We start from the raw sequence: 27750 nt of genomic DNA, 5'->3' as shown, positions 1-27750 counted from the left end.
TCATGCCACTGTACTCCAGCCTGGGCCACAGAGTGAGACTCCGTCTCAAACATGCACACACAAAATTGTGGTCTCCAAAATAGTATGGTGTAAAATGGTTTGTTACCATATGCATAAGGGAAGACAATGTTAGAACTAGTTCTAGATATTTATTTTTATCTCATCATTTAAAAATTAGTGTTTTATAACAGTACTAATATTAGTACTAATAGAACTAATATTACTACATGCATAACTAATATTACTACATGCGTAAAATATATAAATAAATATATTTATATAAATATAAAAATTATATATATATAAATAAATATCCATATCAAGGGCATACCTGCTAAAACATTTCTTAACTGGCTGGGGTGCAGAATTAAACCTTTTTGAAACTAAACCTAAAAGACAAAGCGAAACTCATTTTCATTTAAATGCAAACTTCAGGAAAGAATGAATATTCAAAGTTTTAGGAGATGAAAGAGAAGAGTGGTTAAGAAGTTTAAAGGCCCAGTGCTTTTTCTATTAATTAGTAAAACCCACACTAAATGCTACTGCAAAAGCTAAAAATAAATGTAAAAAAGAGAAAGGAAGAAGGAGACTGTTGGGATGGAATGAGAACAGCATCTTTCATCCACCCATGCATACCCACACATAGGTAATTATGATATAAGTCCCTGGAACAGCTCAAGAAAAAAAATTAACAAGATGCACAGCCTCTTGGCATTCTGATGTGGCTTTTTAGCATTCCATCTCTTAAAATAAAAAGCAGGCCGGGCGCAGTGGCTCACGCCTGTAATCCCAGCACTTTGGGAGGCCGAGGCGGGCGGATCACGAGGTCAGGAGATGGAGACCATCCTGGCGAACACGGTGAAACCCCGTCTCTACTAAAAATACAAAAACATTAGCCGGGCATGGTGGCGGGCGCCTGTAGTCCCAGCTTCTAGGGAGGCTGAGGCAGGAGAATGGCGTGAACCTGGGAGGCGGCGGAGCTTGCAGTGAGCGGAGATCGCGCCACTGCACTCCAGCCTGGGCGACAGAGTGAAACCGTCTCAAAAAAAAAAAAAAAAAAAAAAGCAATTAGTTATATAGTTGACCCTACAGTATTTAGGAAAACAGAAGCAACATGTGAGGCTAGAATCATTTAATTATACAAAGGCCACAACTCCAGGATGGAAAGGCAGTGGGCACTTGGAAGTGACTACACATGGCAATAAGCAGCCTATCTTCTTTACCAACCAGAAGTTTCTTGGGGCATGTGATGGTAGGCCAGACCCTTTCCAAAGGAGTAATACTACACATTATCTAAGCCTACACTGTCCTGTGAGAGTCATGGTGGAACAAGGCCACAGGCAATGGGAGGAAATGTGATGACTCACTGGGTCAGAATTCTAAGGCCCAGCATGATCAGGATGTAAGGCTCTGTAATTTTCTAAACCAGCATGATTGAGAAGAACAAAATCTGCAATCATTTTTTTTTTCCCTTCTTTTTTTGAGACTCAGTTTCACTCTTGTTGCCTAGGCTGGAGTGCAATGGCACAATCTTGGCTCACTGCAACCTCCACCTCCTGGGTTCAAGCAATTCTCCTGCCCCAGTCTTCTGAGTCGCTGGGATTAACAGGAATGTGCCACCACGCCCAGCTAATTTTGTATTTTTAGTAGAGACGGGGTTTCTCCATGTTGGTCAGGCTGGTCTTGAACTCCCGACCTCAGGTGATCCGCCTGCCTTGGCCTCCCAAAGTGCTGGGATTACAGGCATGAGCTACCATGGCTGGCTGCAATAACTTACGAGTTTTTCTAAAAAAACCGAAACGCTGGAAACATGGATGAATCTTAAAGACTTTATGCTAAGTGAAACCAGTTACAAAAGGACAAATACTGAATGATTCCACTTATATGAGAAATATGAGTAGTGAAGTTGATGACAGAGACAAAAAGTATGGCTGTTGCTAGGGGAAGCGGGGTGGGGAGTTATTGTCCAACGGGCACAGAATTTGGAAAGATGGAAAAGTTCTGGTGATGGATGATGGTGATAGCTGGACAAGGGGAATGTACTTAATCCACTGAATTGCATATTTAAAAATGGGTAAGCTGGTCAATTTTATGTTATAAATATTTTACCTCAATAAAAAAAAATTGAAGTTAAAAATTAACTAAAGAAGCCAATATGGAAAAAGAAGGACTCAATGTTTAAAAAAAGTCAACTTTTTTTTTTTTTTTTTTTTTTAATCAAGAGATAAGTACGTAGCTCCAAACTCAAGGTCTTGGTTGAGGACAATCATTATGAGTCCTAGTAAAAGACAACCAGTTTTAAGAACACTGTCAGGCAAGCTACCATGTAGCTCTCCTTGACTCCATGCTTAGCTCTTCCAGACTTCCCAGTACTGACGAAGGGTCACGTTTTTGTTCAGCTTTGTCCAGTGCTGTCATTCATAATATATGAATGAAAAGTCCCAGAAACCTGTTCTGTTTGGGAAGGTTTTCTTTTGTTCCAGGCTTCGGTGGTTAATATGCTTGACAAATTTCAGAGTCTCTCTATCTCTGTAGACCAATGCCAAAGAATTGTTTTCTGGATTCACTGTTAGCAGCTGAAAAAGAGAAACTTATTCTCAACTCTTGCATGATTAACCATGAACAGGGTTTCCATACCAAGCACTTAATCTGGGGATAGAGGGGTCCTCTGAATGAACCTTTACTAGGGGTGGCTGTCAAGCCATTTTCCAACAAGCCCTATTCCAGCATATACCTAGAAAGGTACTTACCTGTTACATTTATTTCTTATACATTGTAAGATTTGTGGCAATGCACCACAAGGCTCTTAATTTGGAATTTCTCAGGAGGGTAAAATAAATGTTTACTGAGTATCCTTTAGCATCTTTACTCCATGTTGAGTATTTTCTACTAGAAATTAGTACCATTGCCTGGCAGACCAACAGATTTATTAGCTAAAGACATTGGTAAAAGGTCATAAAAATTGGGTCTTTGAAAAATGAAAGCATTCTCAATAACTAAAAAGGATAGTTTGCTATCAGAAGAAACTTACCTCTTCATCTTCACCTTTGGCAATGTAAGAAGTAAAACCACCATATTCTGGTTCCCAGCCTTACAAGAGAAAAACAAATAGCATTCAGAAAGCCCTCACTGCAAGAGTTGCATCATCTGTTTAAATCACTGATCCCATGCTGCAGTGGGCGATCTGGGAGTTCAGCAGTAACTGGTTCTATGACTTATGAGCTTGAACTTATTATCATCTAGTTTGTCATGGATTCCCTTCCCCTAAATGCCTAATTTCCTGAGACAGTTCAACTGAAATGCAGACTTATTTCAAAAAACTTTGAATAAGAAAATTAAGAGAGAATTAAATGCTAAATATTTTCCCAGAAAGGCAATTACATAAAATCTATAGATCTGGGAGCACACTTAGGGGAAAATTATGGCATGGTCCATCTCCCCATTCCCTAGTCACAGATATAAATCCTATTTTGAACTGGGAGACTGGAACTCATGACCCCTAAAATCCCTTCGACTTTGAGATCCTGTGATGTGAGATTCTGAACTAGGCAAATAACTTACGAATTGGTTCAGCTGGAAAGGGTCCCTCAGAAGAGACTGCCCCTCCTATGGGGAATAATTCACTGCTTTCCACTCTCTTACCTTCACAGCCACAGTAGAGAATTAAGTCTAGGGCAAATTCAGCCTTGCTATGGTCATGAATTAAAGTGTAGTGACCGGTCTTCCAGCGCCTCAGTTCCCCTTGGCATGTGGGGACACTTGATTCTAAGAAGGAAAAAAAAAAGGACGAGCAACTTTAAAAAATAACCTTGATAGAACTGTTAGATTGTAAGGGAATGATAATTAGGAATGATACAGCAATACAGGGAAACCATTCCTTTCAAACCTTTGACTGAAGTGCTATTCTACCAATCCAGCCTTATAAAAGATTGTCAGAAATTACCAGCTCTATTTTGGGGTAAAAAAGTTGAATTTTGGCGCTGGGCACGGTGGCTCATGCCTGTAATCCCAGCAATTTGGGAGGCCGAGGCAGGCGGATCACCTGAGGTCAGAAGTTCGAGACCAGCCTGACCAACATGGAGAAAACCCGTCTCTACTACAAATATAAAATTAGCCAGGCGTGGTGGTGCATGCCTGTAATCCCAGCCACCTGGGAGGCTAAGGCAGGAGGATTGCTTGAACCCAGAAGGCGGAGGTTGTGGTGAGCTGAAATTGTGCCATTGCACTCCAGCCTGGGCAACAAGAGCAAAACTCCATCTCACAAAAAAAAAAAAAAAGTTGAATTTTGATTTCTCTCTATAATAATAAATTTCAGATGGAAAAGAAATCTAGTTGCAAAAAAAAATACATATATATATAAAACATGATTATTATTTTATCTAACCTTAGAGATTTCTCAGCATGTTATTACCTAAAGTAGAAACCAGGAAAGGCAAAGACCTGATTACTAAAATATTTTATAAAATTTAAACCATGCTGAACAAAATTAAAAAATAAACTATTACAACCTGTTAAACAGAAGGTTAATACCCCTCTGAGGCAGGCAGATCACCTGCGGTCAGGAGTTCAAGACCAGCCTGGCCAATATGGCAAAACCCCGTTTCTACTAAAAAATACGAAAATAGTAGCTGGGCATGGTGGCGTGTGCCTGTAATCCCAGCTACTTAGGAGGCTGAGGCATAAGAATCTCTTGAACCTGGGAAGCAGAGGTTGCAGTGAGCTGAGATCACGCCACTGTACTCCAGCCTGGGTGACAGAGCAAGATTCTGCCTCAGAAAAAAAAAAAGGTTAATACTCCTATATGTAACTTTTTTTTTTTTTATAACTGATAAAATGACAAAAAGCCCAAAGGAAAATACACTGAGGTAATGACAGTCAACTCATGATAAAAAATCAAGTAACCAATAGGGAAAAATATACAACCATGCACCATTAGTCAATGATAGGCAAATGCCATTTTCACCTAAAGAATAAGTAAGTTGGAAAAGAAAATAAAAGTTTGCTAGGAAGAATGAAAATATCATGTACAATGCTGGTGAGAGTGCAGACCGACACAAGTTTTGGGGAGGGCAATTTGGCAACTGCCTTAAAATTTTGAGCAGTCTTTGATGTATCACCATACTTCTGAGAAGCATTCTGAAGACACAATGGTTGCATCGTTTGTTATGACAGCGAAGAACTGGAAAACATCTAAATGCTCAACACAGGACTGGTTAAGGTCATCTGATCCAATAGATTGCAGGCATTAAAAATTATACTAGAGAACAGTGTTTTTCAAAACTTTTAGTTGTGGCATTCTTGAAATAAAATCTTCTAGAAATGCTATGTTGGAAAGCAGATATATAAAACTGCTTTGGTGGGCAGGGCGTGGTGGCTCACTCCTGTAATCCCAGCACTTTAGGAGGCCAGGGTGGGCGGATCATGAGGTCAGGAGATTGAGACCATTCTGGCTAACATGGTGAAACCCCATCTCTACTAAAAAATACAAAAAAACTAGCCGGGCGAGGTGACAGGCGCCTGTAGTCCCAGCTACTCGGGAGGCTGAGGCAGGAGAATGGCGTAAGTCCGGGAGGCGGAGCTTGCAGTGAGCTGAGATCCGGCCACTGCACTCCAGTCTGGGCGACAGAGCGAGACTCCATCTCAAAAAAAAAAAAAAAAAAATACATGTGTAAAAATATACCCTCCATATGTGCATACATGTATATGTCTACATAGCAAAAAAAAAAAAAAAAAAAAAACAGTGGAAGGATATATTCCAAATGCTAATATGGCCACTTATAGATGATTATTTTCCTTTTGCTTGTTTTCTAAACATTCTGAAATTGATGTGTTAGTCTTTTAAAAACATCTTAAAGTTATCAGGTCTGTAATGTTATCTCACTAGATGTGTCCCATCTATGCCAATGTTTAGCACTGCTATCATATGCCCAGCAATTTGATAGTTTTTGCCAAGATTTATAGCTTCTATTCAAGATGGTAAACTTTGTAATCAGTGACGTTTCTCATTCACTTTTGTATTCCCTACTCTGCTTTGGCCCAGAGCCTCTTGTATACAGTAGATGCTCAACAATGGAATAAAGCATCTTTTGGCTGCCCATATAGATTTTATCCTAAGTTGCAGGTTCCCATAAAAATGAAACCAAAAAAGGAATAGAGCTGGACAAATTTTGGCCAAGTGTGATAGCTCACGCTCATAATCCCTGCACTTTGGCAGAACAAATGGGAGGATTACTTGAGCCTAGGGGTTCGAGACCAGTCTGGGCAACATGGCAAGATCCCGTCTTTACAAAAAAAAAAAAAAAATCAAGAAAATTAGCTGGGTGTGGTGGCACATGCCTGTGATCCCAGCTACTTGGGATACTGAGGCAGGAGGATCGCTTGAGCCCAGGTCAAGGCTGCAGTGAGCTGTGACTGCGCCACTGCACTCCAGCCTGGGTGACAGTGCAAGACCCTGTCTCAAAAAACAAAACAAAAAAAAAAAATCAAACAGAAGTGGATAAGGTTTTTAAAAAATCCCTTTGAGACTGAGACTCCATGGATACTGACTCTGGTTCCTCTTAGGGTCTGGGCATAAATGCCAGTATCAATTAACACGGAAAACTAATCTTTCAAAGAAAGGCTACCCTGTGTATTAAAACAGCACAGAAAAAGCTACCCGGGTCTGGTTTTTCTAAATATCTGCAGTGGCCAAAGTGACTGGTCAGTCGGTTTTGGAAGGCCACAGAATGAGTTATGTTGCTTTCAGTTAGCATCTCAAACCAAACTGCACAGGGTTTTCAAGAAATCTGAGTGGAAGCAGGGAATGGTAAACTGGGTGACAGATATTCTCATCTGACATAGTAATAAATGCTGAAACATCTAAGCTGAATTTGTCGCTACTTGGTTAATGGTGCCAGTATTTTCACAGGAGTGTTACCTCTTAAATTTCTTGTATTTCTCTCTTCTCCATATTGGTTGCAGATGATTAAACTTCTACTTGTAATAATTTTCTTCTACTTGTCTGTCCAAATTAAAGCAAGTTTTCTTAGGCTGTTACATTCAGATCTGAGCTTAAATGGCACTCCTCAGAGAGGCTTTTCTAGATCACCTATTTAAGAGGCTACTCAGTCATTTCCTTTTCCCCCTTCCCCTTCCCCTTTCCTTTCCTTTCTTTTTTGAGTTGTAGTCTCTCTCTGTTGCTCAGGCTGGAGTGCAGTGGTGCAATCTCGACTCACTGCAACCTCATCCTCCTCCCCCCGGGTTCAAGTGATTCTTCCACCTCAGCCTCCCGAGTAGCTTGGATTACAGGCGTTCACCACCATGCCTGGCTAATTTTTTTTTTTTTTTTTTTTTTTGTATTTTTAGTAGAGACGGGGTTTCGCCATGTTGGTCAGGCTGGTCTCGAACTCCTGGCCTCAGGTGGTCCGCCTGCCTTGGCCTCCCAAAGTGCTGGGATTATAGGCGCGAGCCACGATGCTCGGCCTACTCAGTCATTTCTTGTCATATAACCCTATTACAATGTTTTGCATAGCACTTATCATTACTTGACATTTTCTTGTTGTTTGTATATATATTTAATCTCTGTCTTCTTCTACTAGAATGTAAGCTCCCAAAGACCACAGACCTTGTCTGTTTTGTTCTTCAGCTCCCGAAATAGGGCTTAGGGTACAGTAGATGCTCAGTAAATGTTTGCTGAATGAATACGTTTGAATGGTGAATGGTTAATGGTAAGTGAGGACAAATCCTAACAACAGCTTACCTTTCTTTGTTTCATTTTCCTCTGGTTCTGGGTCTGTCTGGTCATTGTTCTGTTGGCTGCTGTTGCTGATGGCTGTCTGATTATTCTCTGGCTCAGGAGGACTATGGCTAGTCCCTTCTTCAGTGCTATCAGCGGCTTTTTCCTCTTTTTTGTCATTCATCTCTTCTTCTTCTTCCGAAGGGGCCAAGAAATGAAGCTTCAGGCCTGTGAAGTTGGAGAGCAGCAAGAATAGTGCCTCAGAGCGAAATAACTTCATGCACTCCTTCAATATCTCAGGAAGCTTACTCTCCTCAGCTTTCTCATAAAACCTGAAAAACAGCAATGTCAAGTTGTTCAGCAAAGCCACAGATGTAAAATGACTCATGGGATAAAAGCTGATCATTAGCTTTGTACCGCTCTTCCTAAATCTTGGCACAGCTTACTAAAGCATAAGTTATTACAACAGTGAGATTTTCTTAGGATTTGGTTAGGACATCCTGCTACTGGATGTCCCTGAGAACAAAACATCATTAGGGCAAGTGTCCTATTATTGGGTGTGAGCCTTGGTGCATGATTGTGTATTTTTTCCTGTTGGTTATTTGATTTTCTTTCATGAATTGCCTGTCATCACCTCAGTGTATTTTTCCTTTAGGCTTTTTGTCATTTTACTAGTTATAAAAAAAAGTTATAGGTGCTGAATGTAGAAGCAAATATCTCAGATGACAGGTTCTACCTTTTGTTAGGGGGACCTCGGCTACTCCATTCCACATCTCCATGCTCCAAGGCCTCACAGACTTTCGTGAATTTTTCAGGCTAGAAAATGAGCAGATAAAGCAGCAGTCAGCAGATCTCCCTATTACCCCACACGGTTTGGCAGGTACAGCAGCTCTGCCAAACATCAATCTGGCTAATTCCTAAAAGGTGCAGTTGATTGTCATTCCTTTCTTTTCTTTCTTTCTTTTTTTTTTTTTTTGAGACAGAGTTTCGCTCTTGTTGCCCAGGCTGGAGTGCAATGGCATGATCTTGGCCCACCACAACCTCCACCTCCTGGATTCAAGCGATTCTCCTGCCTCAGCCTCCCAAATAGCTGGATTTACAGGCATGCACCACCATGCCTGGCTAATTTTATATTTTTAGTAGAGATGGGTTTCTCCATGTTGGTCAGGCTGGTCTCGAACTCCCGACCCTCAGGTGATCCATCTGCCTTTGGATTCCCAAAGTGTTGGGAGTTGGCCAGAGCCACCGCGCCTGGCCAACTCTCACTCCTTTCATACAAGATCCCCTACTCCTGCTGTGGTAAAGCCAGGGTGAAGACTGGATACATCATCGGCTTGCTTTAGTCAAGAGATCTGAGTGCTACTGTGGTTCATCCTCTTAAGTAGTTATATACCTTACGTCAATCTGCTCAACCTCCCAAACTGCTGCATTTATAAAATGAGGATCATAATACAGACCATAATACAATTCACAAGATGTTGTGAGGATAAAAAATTAAACTGCATTACAATCAAGGTCATTACCATGACAATCTCTGTATAACAATTCAGATTCTCTAGGCCCCTAATTTAATAACCATTTTAAATTCAAAAAGTTAAGTACGACACAAGGTAGCTGGTTAATCTATTAAAATATTCCCCACAAGAGGCTTCCCATTTATTTGTTTAATGCAGTTTCCCAAGCAGTCCTGTCAGTTATAAATGTGTGAAAAAGGAAAGATCCCATAGCATGGTTTAGGTAAACTCAATTGAATAGGGTATTCAGTTTATTTACTATAATACTTCTCAAAATCTTAATATGCTAATGTCAGCTATACAATTCCTAGAGAGAGACAGGATGTAGAGTCTCCCAACCTTTTTTCATGGAAGAACAGCTCTTGGGACCATGGTTCCATGGGACCCACAGTCAACTGTAAAGTGCCATGCCAGCAAAAGCTATCTTATTGGCCCTCACAACAACTCTGTGAGAAAGACAAGGCACATATGAATCCCAGTTTAACTGAAGACAAAATAAATACCCAGAGTGATTTAGTGATCTGCCCAGGTTAGTAAAACCAGAGCCAGGGCATGAGAATAGGTCTTCTGATTTCTTTTTTTCTTTTTTCTTTTGAGACGGAGTCTCGCTCCATCACCCAGACTGGAGTGCAATGGCACAATCTCAGCTCACTGCAACCTCTGCCTCCTAGATTCAAGTGATTCTCCTGTCTCAGCGTCCTGAGTAGCTGGGATTACAGGTGCATGCCACCATGCCTGGCTAATTTTTGTATTTTTTTTTTTTTTTTTAGTAGAGATGGGGTATCACAATGTTGGCCAGGCTGGTCTTGAACTCCTGACCTCAGATGATCTGCCCACCTCGGTCTCCCAAAGTGCTGGGATTACAGTGTGAGCCACTGCGCCCAGCCAGTCTTCTGATTTCTAATCGCTTTCTACTATAAGAAGCTGCCTCATCACTGTCAAACGTTCATCAACAGATATTGCTCTATTAGTAATCTATTTTTAAAAGTAATAAGAAGCACCATATTAGATGAATAGAAAGGTTAACTACACACAACTCCTTCTCAGGGTGGAAGCTTGTGTGTGTGTGTATGTGTGTTTAAGACTCTAGAAAACTGAGGAATACCCAAGGGATTCTTAACCCACTAAGCACACCGCTGATACTGTTAGTGTTATCATCACTTCTGTATTTCATTTGAGAAAGGGAATGACATAAACATTCTAATCAGGAACAAAACAAAAACTCCCCAGTGATGCCTATTCACCCATTCAGGAAGCAAAACTGCATGCCAAACAAAATATTCAGAACAACATACGCTAAGCCTACCTACCTTAAGAAACTCCTTCAGGAGAATTTCAGAACTTTCTTCAAACTCTTCTTGAATTTGAACTTGGTAATCCATGTCTAGATAAGTAGGGTTGATCCAATCATACAAAATCTCATGCTTATGAAGAGGCAGCAGATGCAAAATGTGAATTAATAATTCCTATTGCTTTTGCTCTTACATCATTTCACAGTAATAAAATACATGCAAATCCTCACTTCATAAGTTTCTCCTATTAAAGTACTGGAAAACTCTGCTTGAGAAAGACACTATCAAAAGTTTACTTAAGAAAAGTGGAGGCCTGGTGCTGTGGCTCACACCTGTAATCCCAGCACTTTGGGAGGCCAAGATGGGTGGATCATTGAGGTCAGGAGTTTGAGATCAGCCCGGCCAACATGGTGAAACCCTGTTTCTACTAAAAATACGAAAATTAGCCAGGCATGGTGGTGGGCGCCTGTAATCCCAGCTACGCAGGAGGTTGAGGCAGGAGAATCGCTTGAACCCAGGAGGTGGCGGTTATAGTGAGCCAAGATCGCACCACTGTACTCCAGCCTGGGCAATGGAGCAAGACTCTGTCTCAAAAAAAAAAGGAAGAAAAAAAGAGAAGTGGAAAGGGGCGGGGCCAAGCTCAAGGTACAGTTTCATTAAAAGGAACAGCTAATTTTAAAATCAGAGAAACAAATGATATGCTATAACTCCTAAGATAAGGATATCAGCAATTCTTCTTACATCTTGTGGGATATGAGGGCTCCGAGGTATGGGGGGTTCAAAGTAGTTAGGAGGCCTAGTCAACGATGGACCATGAAACCAGCCACTTATAGACAAACGTGACTTTTCTTCAGACAGGACTTCAGACACCTGAAAGGACAAGCCCAGGAGCACATGAACACGAAGAATAAGGGGGATTACCGCCAATGCACATTAATTTCAGGGTCCTCCATGCTAAGCATTAAAACAACATCGGATAACAAGTCTAACAGGAAGCTGTCATGTTTGGATAATGGGTGATTAAAAAGCATAATCCTTGGGACTCTATTTGTGGCTTACAATCTTTACCTGGTGAAAGGACACAGGAGATACTTCAAAGAAAACCAGTTTGTTCCACGAAGGGATAAGAGACTTGACAATCTGCTTCGGCTGAAAGTGTTCTGCACCAGGAGAGAACACATCCATAAATGTGGTTCATTATCATTAACCACTTCCAGGCTGCCTCATTTTACTCTTGACAATTTCCAAACTTCTCAGGGCATCTAGATGTGCCCTTCAGACCCTGAAATACTGCCCTTTCCATCTGTTTCACTCATACTTGCAAGTCTGACTACATGGCATCTGTTCTTACTACACCATCCATCTATTATTGAGAAGGGCTGGAATAAGTCCTCAAAGTTTCCTGGAGTCAACTTCTGGTGCTAGACATTCAAAAAAACCTTGACTTTCTGTCAAATGGACTGGTCCTGGCAGATTCTTAGCCACAAGCAGCTTTATATATACTCTACCCTTCCCCAATCAGTATTCAGAAGCTCGGTCTGACTGTTTCTCATCTTAAATGGATTCTAATTGATCTCTGGAGTCATTTTCAAGTCTAACTTAAAGAGGTGGTTGTCAGGGCTGGCATTTATTCCTCTTGAGGTAGTCACTATAATAAATAGCTTCCACTTCCTTTGAGGAGTACAGACATTGTATATAAGAACATGATACTGAATCAACTCAGCTTTAACTCAGAAGTGGCCACTGGTGGTGAAGTGCATGCACTTATACTTATCTTACCATCAATGCTGTACAGGTCCAGGGTGCCACCCAGGCTCCTGTCCCAGGGAGGAACCAGGTATAGGATGAAGGCGATCCGGCGCCCTTCCAGTTCGTCATCATGGCACAGCAGGGCATCTGCAATAGTTTAATGCACACCTTAGATCCCTGCAGACAGTGACCAGCTGACACCTGACTCTGCATTTAATATCAGTCCATCTGACATTCAACTATAATGTCAGCTCCAGCTTTAAATGTCTTCCAGCTTTAAAATGACACGTACTTCTCCTCTTTTATAAGTAAACAAATAAATCAATACAGAAAACTCTAAAAATTCTAAAGAGCACATAATTAGATCCAGATACAACCATGAACAATATTTTTACATATAATCTCCCAGTATTTTTCCTGCATATATGTATTTACTTTTTTAAAAGAGTAGCATCCAGCAGTGGCTATTTGTGTCCTGCTTTTTAAATTACATGGCAAGTATCTTTCCCTATCAATATACACAATTGGCATCACTTTTAATGGCTGTAGTTATTCCACTATATGGATTATGAACTTAACTCTTTCCCCCCTTTAATAGATTTCCTATTTGTTAATTAAGTTGTTTCTATTTCTTAGCTATTATAAAGACTAATTTAATGAACATTATTGTACATGGATCTTTTGCACTTGTTCCCATTAATTTCATGAGGGAAACTTCTAAAAGGCATGTCGTGGGGCTAGCAAGATAGGCATCTGTGCAGGCTGAGAGGGAGGGAAGGCTATGGTGAACTGCAACCAATTACACGTGGAGGGAGTGTTGCAATAAATAAATAAATACATTGAAGATAATGGGAGTCAGGTTTCTCACTGTTCAAGAAGGGAGTTACAAATACGGAAATGCAGAAATCTAGAATGAACCCTGTGGTGTTCAATTGGAACTTAAGGAATCAATGTGAATTCAGTTTCCTATATCTATAGTTTTATATATCTATATACAGAAATACAGGCCGGGCATGCCGGTGGCTCACGCCTGTGATCCCAGCACTTTGGGAGGCCAAGGCAGGCGGATCATCTGAGGTCAGGAGTTGGAGACCAGCCTGGCCAACATGGCAAAACCCCATCTCTACTAAAAATACAAAAATCAGCAGGACATGGTGGTGCATGCCTGTAATCCCAGCTATTCAGGAGGCTGAGGTAGGAGAATAGCTTGAACCCAGGAGGCAGAGGTTGCAGTGAGCCAAGATCACGCCACTGTATTCCAGCCTGGGCAACAGAGTGAGACCCAGTCTAAAAAAAAAAAAAAAAAGAAATACACTCCAAATGTAAATGTATGTGTGTGCATCCATGTGTGTATGTACATGCATACAGATATTTACCACCTCTTCACACTGAAAGGGTCTGGGAGCAGTGACACCCTAATAGCAAAGACATTTAAGAGTCCAGATCTTGATTGTTAAGTATCATTCTTCACTAAAAAGAACCAGGATTCTTTGGAAGAATGGCCAACTCCAGGCCATTCTAGGACCTTGGCATGGAAAATCTTGTTTTGCAGAAAGTAAAAAAAAAAAAAAAAGAACGATGGGGACATAGCAAAAGGACACAGAAGTCAGTTTGAAGGGGTTCTCCTTGATAAATCAGGGACAGTATGAGCATCAATATAATGACAGTAACTGATAACATGCTCATTACACAAATAGCAATCCATAAATCCATACCAATATAAACGAATGAATAAATATATCGGGAGAAATGTCTTCTCTAGAGTGGAATGACAAATGTAGAGAAATTATTGTTATAAAATCACCATCTGGCAACCTTCATGGTAATAATTTAGCAAGAAACATCAGAGAATGCTAAAATAAGCAAATCAAAATTTGATGAGAAATGGGATATTTACATAATCTTAAAGTATCTCCCCACAAAATATATACCGACAGAGAAAAAGAACAGTGGAAAAACCTGATGTCAGCCACCACGTTAATCAAGTGATCACAGTTAATATCACTAATAATGTGACAATTTGAAACCATGCACCACCTGACACAGTGAGAAGAACACAGTATCAATTCTGTAATCCTGCCAAAAATACATGGCCTGAATCTAATCATGAGAAAACATCAGACAATCCCAAACCGAGGAAAGTTTTCCAAAATAACTCATCTGTAAGTCTTCTAAAGCATAAAGATCATGAAAGTCCAGGAAAGATGTAAGGGCTGTTCTAGATTGAGGGACGCTGGAGAGACAATATTATAACTAAATGCAACATGCAATCCTGGACTGGGTCCTTTTGCTATAAAGGACCAAATAATGAAGCCTGGATGGAGCCTGGGGATTAGATAATCCATTGATGTCGAATAAGCCATCAACATTAATTTCCTGATTCTGATGGTTTATGATTATCATGTAGGAGAATGTCCTTGTAGAAATTACTGAAGTATTCAGGGGTCATAGAACATCATGCCAACACCTTACTCTCAAGTAAAATAGGAAAAAATAAATTATTTGTACTATGCTTGCCACTTTTCTGCAAGTTTGAAATTACTTCAAAGAAAAAAAAAAAAGATACTGGCTGGGTATGGTGGCTCACACATGTAATCCCAGTACTTTGGGAGGGCAAGGCAGGTGGATCACTTGAGGTCAGTAGTTTGAGACCAGCCTCACCAACTGGTAAAACTCCAACTCTACTAAAAATACAAAAATTAGCCAGGCGTTGTGGCATATGCCTGTAATCCCAGCTACGCAGGAGGCTGAGGCAAGAGAATCCCTTGAACCCGGGAGGTGGAGGATGCAGTGGGCCAAGATCGTGCCACTGCACTTCAGCCTGGGTGACAGAGGGAGACTCCGTCTCAAAACAAACCAACAAACGAAAAAAACAAAAAATAAAAAAACAAAACAAAAAAAAGAAAACATGGCAGTAAATGAAGATATCCTATGATCCTATGTATCACCAAGTCATCCTCTAAAAGTTGTGAGCCATCTATACTTCCAGGACAGGGTATGAGAGCACACTCAAATGATTATTTTATTTAGTAAAATTTAAAAAAGAAAAAAACCTTTTCCTTCTGGGTGAAAAACCAAGCTTGTATCCAAAAAAAAAAAAAAAAAAAAAAAAAAAAAAACCATTTATATGCTCAGAAAGGGAAATGGAAGGATGCATCCCAAACTGGTGACAATGGGTACCTCTGAAGAGAAGAGGGAGCAGGGAGAAGGTGAAGAAGGCTATCATGGTTTTACACTATATACCTACAATATTGATTTTTTTTTTCCTTTAAGAATGCATTCACTTATTGCCTTCAAAATAAAAAAGAGAAGGGAAAATAGCACTGAAGGAGATGGTTATTCCTTAGGAAGTCTAAGAATAGAGTTTATATATCACTCTGAATTTCTTGATATTGTATGTACAGTTGATGTGTATGTATGTCATGGGGATTTTGCTGAAAATATGGTCGGTAGCTTTCATCATATTCTGAAAGACAACCACTGCTTATGCCTTCCAATAAGGTAGGCATTTCTGTCTATGAACTGGGTCTTTATCAGGAAGATCCAGATGCTTTGCAGGGACATTCAGTTGAATGTTTTGATGCACAGATACCATCTCTCCATTCATGTTGAATTAAAGCCTTTAAATCTTATAGACACCAGGTCTTTATCTTCCTTACCGGTGAATTCATATTTAGCACAGGACATGTCAATGGTTGATTCCAGGTCAATTTTAGAAATATCAGAAAGCCAGGACCGGAAATCTTCAAACAGAATTTTCCTAGAAATGTAAACAAAAGAAAATTTGTTATGCCACAGTGTGGGATCTAGGCCACAACAATTTGGATCTAGGCCACAACTTTTCTTTCCTGGAGATCACATTCATTCAAATGAGATCAGATCTCATTTGAGACATTCTGAGAAATGTTTCTCAGTTGAAATTTGCATAGTTTAAGTCTAATGTTCCCAGAAAAATAAATGTAAATCTCTATCTACACTGTTTTTGTTAGTTTTTGTTCTAATGGTTCATGTTTTCTCAGTATTTTCTTTCTCCTAAATTTAAAGTATGCCCTCTCAAGGCAGCAGTTTGGCCTTTGTTATAACAACTCATCACACCAATGTTCTAGTCCAAGTTACTGGTTTTCAGACAAGTGTTTCAGCACTAAAATGGAAAGCTCAACTGTTTATATTTTCTTTTCTTTCTTCTTTTTTTTTTTTTTTTTGAGATAGAGTCTTGCTCTGTTGCCCAGGTTGGGGTAAAGTGGTGTGATCTTGGCTCATTGCAACCTCTGCCTGGATTCAAGCGATTTTCCTGCCTCAGTCTCCCAACTAGCTGGGACCACAGGCGTGCACCACCACACCTGGCTAATTTTTATATTTTTAGTAGAGATGGGGTTTTGCCATGTTGGCCAGGCTGGTCTCCAACTCCTGACCTCAAGTGATCCGCATGGCTCTGCCTCCGAAAGTGCTGGGATTACAGGCGTGAACCACTGCACCTGGCCTCAACTGTTTTTCTTTATACACTTTACTTCACTTCCAATGCCCAATGTGTGGGCTTATCCCCCCACACTGTCCAATTCTCTGACACCAGCTGAGTGTCTTAAAATTCAATTCAATTCTGACACTTTCTACCAGGGGTTAATAAAGGTTAAGGGCTTAGTCCCATGAGACTACCCCCAGTGTGCCCCTTCCCCCAACCCCACTTCAGATACTGATTACAAGTTCAAGTTGTGACCCATATGCTTCTAACCAGACAGTTATAAACTGGAGGTTCACATTACTGCCTCCTTGGGTTTGATAATTTGCTAGAATAGCTCACAGAACTCAGAAGAAGTTTGTTTACTAGATTACCAGTTTATTATAAAAGGATACGACTGAGAAACAGTCAGACAGAAGGGACGTATAGGGTGAGGTATGCGGAAGGGGTGTGGAGCTTCCACACCATGTCCTCCCCAGGTACACCACCCTCCCAGCACTTCCATGGGTTCAGCAATCCTGAACTCCTTTGGTTAGGGTTTTTGATGGAGGCTTCATTACGAAGGAATCATTGATTAGGTGACTGGCTATTGGTGATTGACTCAACTTCCAACCCCTCTTCCCTTGCAGGAGGTCAGAAAGGTCTGTGCCAGGAATAGAGACCAAGACCAAATATACATTTATTATAAATCACAAGCACTATAATACTGGTACCACCATTTAATGAACACTTGGGTGGCACTGTTTTAGAAGATTAAAACAACTTTAAATGGCAATAATGATGAGTGTTGAATTAAATGCATAATAATGAGTATAATTTTTCATAGAAGTTCTGATGCTAACAGGAAACCAATAGAAAATGGTGAACGCTTCCATTTACCAGCTAAACTGGCTCTCCATGTAGAACTCTCTTAACACAATTTATAACTCACTCAGGCAATCAACTTTGAAATTATGAATTATTACTAACCTTAAAGAATTAAAAACATTTTTGGCCGGGCGCGGTGGCTCAAGCCTGTAATCCCAGCACTTTGGGAGGCCGAGACGGGCGGATCACGAGGTCAGGAGATCGAGACCATCCTGGCTAACACGGTGAAACCCCGTCTCTACTAAAAAATACAAAAAACTAGCCGGGCGAGGTGGCGGGCGCCTGTAGTCTCAGCTACTCGGGAGGCTGAGGCAGGAGAATGGCGTAAACCCGGGAGGCGGAGCTTGCAGTGAGCTGAGATCTGGCCACTGCACTCCAGCCTGGGCGACAGAGCGAGACTCCGTCTCAAAAAAAAAAAAAAAAAAAAAAAAAAAAAAAAAAAAAAAAAAGAATTAAAAACATTTTTTAAAGATTTACATTAGTTCAAATTACACTTACAAAGATACTTAATATTTTTTTGGATCATCCTACTCCAAATGCACATAACTGAAATTCCCATAAAATAGAACTGTCCTGTTTATAACTAAATATCAAATCTCCAGGTTGATCTCTAAGATTTCATTAGGAAATACCTTTTTGTATTATATACTACCCAAACCAAAAAATTCCATTATCAGCTGTGAACAAGCTTAAAGAACATTCCATAAAATAACTGTGCTCAGTCAGTCCATATAACTTTTAAAGGCAGAGTTACAAATCATATAAAATGGGTCAGGATAGCAAACTGCTGAACCAGGCTTCAGATAATGTGAGTGATAAATATTTCTTCAAGTCGTGATACTTTAAGCAACTAATAGTCTTAAATCCTTTACTGGTAACATCAGCTTTCACAAATTCCAGAAAAAGCTCTTCTACTCATTCTATGAAAGTGTCACAAGGACGGGCTTATTTTCTGTCATTGTTAGCATTTGTTAATTGTATTCATGAAGGAACTCACAGAACCCAAGTGGGTAATAAAAAGATCAGCTCTCTGTAATGATTAAGGAGTTGCAGCTTGCTCACCATCTGGCTGTAAGCCCTTGATGTGGAATGTAACTCAGTCCTACATGAAATGCTTAGCAGAGGGGTGTTGTGAACTAAGGAGATAATGCTTTAATGCATGATAATCTTTCTTTAGGGGGAAAAAATCTAAGTAAATATGAAACATAATGTGTTACAGTTAACACACAAGCAATACTTCAGGATTTAGAAGAAACTGTGCAAGCTGCCTATAATACATGGAAGTATTGCAGAGAAAAAATATATAATGAGAATAATTTATACCATATAGATGAAAAACAGCTATTACAAAGCAACATATACTTATTATAGAAACTAGGAAAAAATCCCATGTAAGTAAAAAACTGTTAAAAAAAAAATCTGTATTCCTACCAGCAAGAGTTACTCCAGTTTTCCAAATCTTTTACTTTGTACACACAGACACCCAAATGTAGGTGTGTGTATCTCTTTTTAAAATAAGATCATGTGATGTGAATCCATTGGTCAGAAAAAACAGCAAAGCATCAAAGTGTGTGTATTGTTTTATTTTTTCTCTCGACAAAAATGTGTTAAGTATCATTATTTTATATACTACTAAGAAAAAAATGCTGTCAATTAAAGTAGGACACAAAAGTGATTGTGTGAGACACTAGATCCCAGAGATGTTAAAATGTTAAAAGTTTCTTAGAATTGAGAAAATAGATAACTACTACATTCATGTGTCGAAACTCATATGTATCATATTTAATGGTTGTATAGTTTCCACTTTATGTTTTGTACTATTATGTTTAAATCTCCATGGGCCATAAAATTTGTATATAATTTTCAATATTATAAACAATATTACAATAAATAATCTTGTATGGAATCTTTGAGCATATCCTTATTTTATCAGGATAACTCCTTTTTTTTTTGAGATGGAGTCTCGCTGTTGTTGCCCAGGCTGGAGTGCAATGGCTTGAACTCGGCTCACTCCAACCTCCGCCTCCTGGGTTCAAGCGATTCTCCTGCCTCAGCCTCCCGAGTAGCTGGGATTACAGGCATGTGCCACCACACCCAGCTAATTTTGTATTTTTAGTAGAGACGGGGTTTCTCCATGTTGGTCAGGCTGGTCTCGAACTCCTGACCTCAGGTGATCTACCCGCCTCGGCCTCCCAAAGTGCTGGGATTACAGGCGGAAGCCACCGCGCCTGGCCCTCAGGATAAATTCTTATAAATGAAATTATTCTACAAAAAGATATGCATACTTGTAAGGGTTCTGATACATCTTTTAAAACCATCTTCTAAGAAAGACTGCAGCAGTGTATAAAGGTATCGATCTATATCTGTCAACACTAGGGTTTTTATTTTTAATATTTACCAACCTAACGTGTGAAAAATGGTATCTCCAGCTTTAACTTCTGTTTCCTTGATTACTAACAAGGTTGAGCATTTTATCACTGAGAACTTGGGCCTTGGAATCAGACAGACTTAGGTTTGTATGCTAGCTCCCTTAATTTTAAGCTATGTAAACTCAATTTCTTGGTCTCTTTCCTCCTCTACAAAGTGGGTTAACAATGTCAACAAGAATTATATGACATACACAACGTTGTAACATTTAAAGCACTTACTACTCTGCCTGGCACATATTTAGCACCCAACAAATATGATTACTTGTTTACCTTAAAGCGGAGATGTGAGGCTCTCTTCTCTTCTTCAAATCATCAGACTTGATCATGAAAAGAGAGAAAAAAAGGGATTTCTTTCAATAAGAGACACACAAAGGAGAGCTGTTTAGTGAGTGTTCTGGTCCTAGCATTGTCATTAAGAGCCCCGACTCTGAAGCCAGGCTGCTTAATACAGGGCCCCTCCACTGGATGGGTCTGTGACTTGCCAAGTTATTACCCTCTGTGCTTTATTCATTAAACAAATACTTAAGTCGTTATAGTCTAGTTTCTACACCTGTTGAGGGAGATAGACAACAGACACAAAAAGCAGATTAGTATAAAGATGGTGAGAAGTGCCTAAGGGAAAAAAAGAATCCCAGGAAAAGAAGAATGGGGAGTGCTCAGCCTGGAGAGTGGTTTGCAATTATAAACAGGTTGGCCAAGGTAGACTTCAGGGAGGTGAAACAAAGACTTGAAGGAGGCTGGGAAGTGTGGCAAGGGAATATCAAGGCATAAAGCATTCAAGGCCCTGAGCATGAAGCATGCCTGGCCTATTCAAGCTATTGCAAGAGCAGAGAGGGAGAGGGAGGGCAGTAGGAGATGAGGCCAAAAAGGCAATAGTGGGGCCAGGTGCAGTGGTTCACGCCTATAATCCCAGAACTCCGAGGTGGGTGGATCACGAGGTCAGGACTTCGAGACCAGCCTGACCAACAGGGTGAAACCCTGTCTCTACTAAAAATACAAAAATTAGCCGGGCATAGTGGCGCATGCCTGTAATCCCAGCTACTCGGGAGGCTGAGGCAGGAAAATCATTTTAACCTGGAGGCGGAGGTTGCAGTGAGCCGAGATCTCGCCATTGCACTCCAGCCTGGGCAACAAGAGCAAAACTCCGTCCAAAAAAAAAAAAAGTAATAGGGGACTTAAAGCCATTTTAAGTACTTTAGCTTTGACTTAAAGAAATGAGAGGCCTCACATGATGATTTCTGAAGCAAAAAAAAAAAAAAAAAAAAAAGTCATTGGAGTTTTTGAGAAATAACATTTTTTAACATAATATCTGCCTAACACATAATTATCCACATAATTTCAATTTTTTGAAGGTGTATAATTCATTAGATTTTAGTATATTCACAATGCTGGGCAATCATCAGCACTTCCTAATTTCAGAACTTTTCAGCACCCCAAAAAGAAACCCTTGTGCCCATTTAGGTAGTCATTCCCTCTTCTCTCCTCCCTCCAGCTCCTGGCAACCACTTGCCTATTCTGGACATTACACATAAATGGAATCATATAATACATAGCCTTCTGCATCTGACTTCTTTCACTTAACCTAATGTTTTCAAGGATCCATGTTGTGGTAGTATCAGTACATCATTCCTTTTAATGGCTGAGTTGTATTCCATTCTATGGGTATACCACATTTTGTTTATTCATTAGTTAAATTGTTTCCACTTTTTGGCAATTATAAAGCTGCTATAAATATTTGTGTACAACTTTTTATGTGAACATATTTTTAATTATCTTGGGTCCATTTACATATTTTAAAAATACAACGACTTCAGCGACTGTCTAAGCAGGAGACAGTAAAAGGGAAAATGGTTGATACACTAACAGAATAATCCCTGGGAGACACAGATAGCTTGAACCAGGTGTTGGCTTTTGGCAGTGAAAGTAGTAAGAAGTGGGCTTCTCTGGATATACAGTGGCATGTCATTTACACTCTGAGAAATTTGTTGTGAGGTGGTTTCATTGTTGTTCCAACATCACAGAGTGCATTTACATAAATTTAGATGGTAGAACTTACTATACACCTAGGCTATATGGTATGGCCTATTGTTTCCAGGCTACGAACAACCTGGCATGTTACTCTACTGAATACTACAGGCAATACAATAGGAAGTATTTGTGTATCTAAACATATCTAAATATAGAAAAGGTACAGTAAAAATAGGTGTTACTTTATGGGACCACTATTGTATCTGTTGTTGACAGAAAATGTCATGTGGTGATTGCCTGTATTTTGAAGGTGGAGATGGCAGAGTTTCATGATGGACTGGATATAAGGTGAGAGAGGAATCAAGCATGACCTCCTTTTTGGCCTGAGCCCCTGGAAAGATCAAGCTGCTATTAACTGTGATGGGGAAAACTGCAGGTGGAGCAGATTTAGAGGGAGAAGACCAGAAGTTTAGTTTTGAACTTAAGTGTCAGAAATTCATTAGCTATCCAAGAGGAGGCAAAGCCATGAGACCCACAGAAATCTGTGTCCCTAGGGAAGGAGGCCAAGCATTAGGATGCAGAGTACTCTATCATTAAGAAGTCAGGTGGAAGAGGAAAACCTGCAAAGGAAGCTAACAAGAAATGGCCACTGAGGAAGAAGAGAAACCAAGAGAGCATGGTAACTTGAAAGTAAAGTGAAAAAAATGTCTCAAGGAAGAAGCAGTGATATAGTGGGTCAAATGCTGCTGATGAGCAAGGAAGAACTGAAAACTGATTATCGGATTTAGTAACGTGGAGGTTATGGGTGACCTTGACAAGTGTAGTTTCAGTGCAGTAGTACAAGCAAAAGCCTGATTAAAATGGGCTTACCAGAGACTGACAGGAGAGGAATTGGACACAGTGCAGACAACTCTTATAAGAAATTCTGCTGTCAAGAGAAGCACAGCAATGGGGTGGTAGCTGAAGGGAAAATTAGGTCAAGAACTTTGTTTTTTTCTTATGATAAGAACTAACAGCTTTTTTTCTTTTTGTTATGTTGAAGGGAATGATCCAGAGAAAAAGAAAAACTAATGTAGTTTCCTCAACTGTGAAACAGGTATAGTAATGGGATTGTTTTGAGGATTTAATGAATAAATATAAAGCACTTAGCATGGCATAAATTATGCACTCAATAATGCTTGCTTTAAAAAATACAGAATATTGGGCAACTCCTAATGACAGAGTTGGTTATGGGAGTTGGAAGATGTCAGAGACCCAATTATCAAGTCAATTCATACCACAAGCAAAGAAAAGGGCATGGATGAGGATTAAAGGGGCAGGAGAATGAAACCAGGTTTTACATCTATTGTCAGGGTGAAGAGTTCCTGTCCAACAGAGATTAACAGTAAAAATTATTCACAGTAGTTTCACCAAACTTCCATGTGGATCCAGAGTAATGGCAGCTCCTTTTTTTTTTTTTTCAATCACCCAAGGCTCTTTTTATTATTTTGCCTTTTATCTTCCAGTTTTTGTTTCTTTTTTTTTTTTTTTTTGAGGTGGAGTCTCACTTTGTCACCACCCAGGCTGGAGTGCAGTGGCGCAATCTCAGCTCACTGCAACCTCCACCGCCCGGGTTCAAGCGATTCTCCTGCCTCAGTCTCCTGAGTAGCTGGGATTACAGGTGCGTGCCACCACACCCTGTATTTTTTGTATTTTTAGTAGAGATGGGGTTTCTCCATGTTGGTCAGGCTGGTCTCGAACTCCCAACCTCAGGTGATCCACCTGCCTCAGCCTCCCAAAGTGCTGGGATTACAGGCGTGAGTCACTGTGCTGGGCCCTCTTCCAGTATTTTTAATCTTCCAAATTGCATTAAGTAAAAAGTATTTTGATGTTTCAATTTTAGTAATCAGATGCATATGGCCCTAAATCAACAAGAGGCCAAGTGTGTGATAATCACAATAGCAGGCAACTGTGGTTTTGTGCAACCTTACCATGGAAAGCAGTTTAGTTTTCAGCTTTCTGAATTGTTAAGAGTCATATCTTTCATGTATTTATCCTGGTTAATTCAGTCATGTGTATAAGGCCCAAAGACAGAAAGATCTGGGGAAGTTCAGGATATATCCATCTGACCAATCAGCTCTAGTGTAGAAGAATAAGAGAGAGAAATTCGTTACTTACTCTCTTATCCCAGATAAAATAAAATGGGAAAATGAAAAAAAAAAAAAATCTTCACCTTTTTCATTTTTCTTTTTTTTTCTTTTTTTTCCCAATTTGAAGCACAGATGTCCCTGAGGTTTACAAGGATTTCTAAGAGTGACATCCTCCATGCACTGAAAGATATACCCCCAAACTGGGGAAACCAATGACCTGTATTTCTATACCTAGACTAGGCTGTGTCTTCCAGAGTAGAAAAACCAACCTTAAAAAAAAAAAGAGATCGTCTTTTCTGCCCAATTAAACTGTCCACCAAAAAAAAAAAAAAAAAAAGAATATTAACTCTTTGCCCTACTGCAATGTAGAGCATACTGTAATATAGCAAACCACCTGAAACAAAAACATAAACTCAAAACTTTATTTTATTTCAAGATGGAATTTTGTTCTTATTGCCTAGGCTGGAGTGCAATGATGTGATCTCGGCTCACTACAACCTCCACCTCCCGGGTTCAAGCAATTCTCCTGCCTCCGCCTCCCAAGTAGTTGGGATTAAAGGTGCATGCCACCACACCCAGAAAATTTTTGTATTTTTAGTAGAGACAGGGTTTCACCATGTTGGCCAGCCTGGGCTCGAACTCCTGACCTCAGGTGATCTACCCGCCTTGGCCTCCCAAAAGTTCTGGGATTACAGGCATGCACTACCGCACCCAGCCCGAACTCAAAATCTTAAATGGTAATTGTCTCCCAACATACAACTCTCTTCATCATCATACCACTTACCCACATGTACTTAATCCCTTTGTTTATAACATATTCACTCATCGGCTTAATTTGTTTCTTCACTATCTCTATCACCATCACTTTCACCCCTATTATCACTTCTGGCCTGAGCAACTGGAAAGATCAAGTTGCTATTAACTGTGATGGGGAAAACTGCAGGTGGAGCAAATTTAGAGAAGACGAGGAGTTTAGTTTTGGACTTAAGAGTCAGACACTTACTAGACATCCAAGAGGACGCAAGGCCATGAGACCCATAGAAATCTGTGTACCTAGGGAAGACATTATCACTTTCCCCATGCTGCAGATGAAGAAACTGAGAAGTCTTTGAGAGTACAGAGCCTGCACTTAAAACACTAGATTTTGAAGTCTTACAGGGCAGGCACTGTCTAAGGCTTCCATATAATAATTATAGCACTTAACACATAGTTAACATTCAGTAAGCTTGGTTAAATGAAGGCATGCTCTTAACAATGTCAATGCAAGGACCCTTCAAGGCAAACTCATCCTAAAACCTCAAGGCTAAAGGTATTGAATGATTTCAGAGACAGTGAATTTCTGAGCTGGAAGAGTTAATGTGGCAGGGGAATAAATACCTGCTGGAACTTATATAAATCATTATACTTCTCATGGAAGTCCAAGTTCATCAGTTCCTTCTGAAGCCCTTCTAAGAAGTCTTGGCTTTGGATGAAGTTTGGGATCACACAGTGAAGAAAAGGGTCCATGTCCATGACAATGACTTCTGTTGGAAGGAAAGTATTATCTGTGGCTTTTTTCCTTTTGTATTTTTGACCCCCAAGTAACACAGCACCGCTAATACAAAAGGGGATGGTCATGAATTTTGGGGAACCTAATACTTAAAGTCTAAGATTTGGGGAAAAAATCATAAGCTCTGACCTTTCTTCTTTACCCATGAACTACTACTTTTTAAAGATACTATGCTTACAACACTAGTCCTTGAGATGAGTGATGGGTGATGTCACTAAATCAAGGTTCCTCTTTTTTTTTTTTTTTTTTTTTTTGAGACGGAATCTGGCTCTGTCGCCCAGGCTGGAGTGCAGTGGCCGGATCTCAGCTCACTGCAAGCTCCGCCTCCCAGGTTCATGCCATTCTCCTGCCTCGGCCTCCCGAGCAGCTGGGACTACAGGCGCCCGCCACCACGCCCGGCTAGTTTTTTGTATTTTTAGTAGAGACGGGGTTTTACCGTGTTAGCCAGGATGGTTTCGATCTCCTGACCTCGTGATCCGCCCGTCTCGGCCTCCCAAAGTGCTGGTATTACAGGCTTGAGCCACCGTGCCCGGCCCCTACTCTTTTTTTAAAAATGTGTTTCAATGATTATTGAATTGAATGTATTTTAGATTCTTAATTCATTTCTCTCAAACTTTGGGTAGCACATTAAATGAGAGTAGCAATACTGGCCGGCAGTTTCCCTGCTTTTTCTTTTCCTAAGTTATTGTCAGAGGCATTTACTACCTACTGTGCTTAAAAAAAAAAAAAAAAAAAAAATTCAGGTCAGTTCAGGCATAACCGCCTCTAATTCCTTGATTTCTACCCCAACATTTACCCACTGCTTCCGGCTGGCTAGATCCCCATCCTGTAATCATCAGCACCACTACCATGTCCCAGGCCCATTATCTCATTTAATCTTTTCAACAGCTCTGAGGGAGACATTATCACTCTCTCCATCCTACAGATGAAGAAACTGAGAGAAGACAGTCTGCACTTTCATACTACGCCATCGTTTTCCAGGACTCACCTCTTCAAAGCACTTGACAACGGAAAGAAAAATTACGGCAAACTTAGAAAGGGATGCCTGGCGCATGAAGCAGAGCTCTGAACACATAAGGTGATATTTAAAACTGAGGCTGGAATCGTTCAACGTAGGCTCCTTTCCTTGGTCAACGCGCGTTTATTTTCATACATGATGGAGTCAAACTACAGGCGCGTAGAGACGAATGCACTAGGGAGCCAAGCTGGCAGCTCGCGACAAATGCCCTGGCTAGACTCTCCTGGGACAGCCGAGCAACGCCCTTGCAGGAGAAATGACATCAGCTACTCCCGTATTTGTCCAGATGTGTATTGGGCCTTACTCAGGGAAACATATACTGAAGCTTGCAAGCATTAGTGTATTGCTCCCATTCACCGACTTTCTGAGGTAAATACTATGAACTATCCCATTTTACTTAGGAAGCAACGGAAGTTTAATAAGGTTAATTCCATTGCCCGGCGACGCACAATCAGGGGAGAGGACTCTAACTCAGTAATCTGTGACTCCAGAATGCAACTATCACTTGCATACCCTCTGCTTCCCAAAACTCTCCGGCCTCCATTTCTCCCTTTTCTCACATTTTTAAATTCAAACCGAATTTGGAGTGAAAGGGAGCAGCAGCCGAGGCAGGAGGATACAAGGTGGTCAAAGTCCTCCAAGAGCCTCTCCCCTGGCGGCCCCGCTGCCCAGGGCTGCGCGCGAGTCCCAGGGCTTTTTCAGAGGTCCCCAGACCCCTGCGTGGCGGCCCCTCCCTGAGAGCACCCGGTTACCGTGACTGAACGGCGTCCTGCGGCTCCAGGCCTCAGCCACCTGCGTTTTCAAGGTTTCTTCCGTAACAGCGTCCGAAAACTCCGCCATCACCTCCTTCTTTCCCTTTTTTCCCACCCTGGCTGGGCCAGGTTCCGCTGGCCGCTTTCCATTCATCTCCTCCCAAGGTACAGAACCACGCCACACTGATCAAGACGCCGCTTTCCTGAGGGGACTACAATTCCCGGCATGCCCCCTTTACTGTGTTTCCAATGGGAATCACCAAAGTAAGAGGAGGCGGAACCTATACCCTGTTACCAATGGGAGCTACAGCTA

At 40.6% G+C, this 27750-nt stretch overlaps 1 protein-coding gene across 3 annotated transcripts; it reads right to left on the bottom strand.

The window, feature by feature from the left end:
* Positions 1-1818: 1818 nt before the first annotated feature.
* OGFOD1 (2-oxoglutarate and iron dependent oxygenase domain containing 1) lies at positions 1819-27703 on the bottom strand. Of its 3 annotated transcripts, XM_010365436.2 has the most exons (13): positions 27438-27703; positions 25496-25641; positions 20292-20338; positions 15929-16029; positions 12300-12416; positions 11589-11680; positions 11262-11390; positions 10539-10652; positions 8451-8530; positions 7739-8046; positions 3643-3765; positions 3032-3090; positions 1819-2576 (listed from the first exon to the last, which is right to left on the bottom strand). In XM_010365436.2, the coding sequence occupies exons 1-13, from the start codon at positions 27589-27591 to the stop codon at positions 2415-2417; spliced, it is 1632 nt and encodes a 543-aa protein (XP_010363738.1). In that variant the 5' UTR covers positions 27592-27703; the 3' UTR covers positions 1819-2414. The 3 variants fall into 3 exon arrangements, with proteins under 3 accessions (XP_010363738.1, XP_030781161.1, XP_030781162.1); XM_030925301.1 differs by lacking the exon at positions 10539-10652 and having other exon boundaries at positions 27438-27698; XM_030925302.1 differs by lacking the exon at positions 25496-25641 and having other exon boundaries at positions 27438-27573.
* Between the last annotated feature and the right edge of the window lie 47 nt (positions 27704-27750).

The sequence above is a fragment of the Rhinopithecus roxellana genome, chromosome 20, assembly GCF_007565055.1.
Source record: "Rhinopithecus roxellana isolate Shanxi Qingling chromosome 20, ASM756505v1, whole genome shotgun sequence".
Lineage (NCBI taxonomy): Eukaryota > Metazoa > Chordata > Mammalia > Primates > Cercopithecidae > Rhinopithecus > Rhinopithecus roxellana.
The sequence above is the reverse complement of the archived record's forward strand: the minus strand, read 5'-3'. Positions and strand labels throughout refer to the sequence as shown.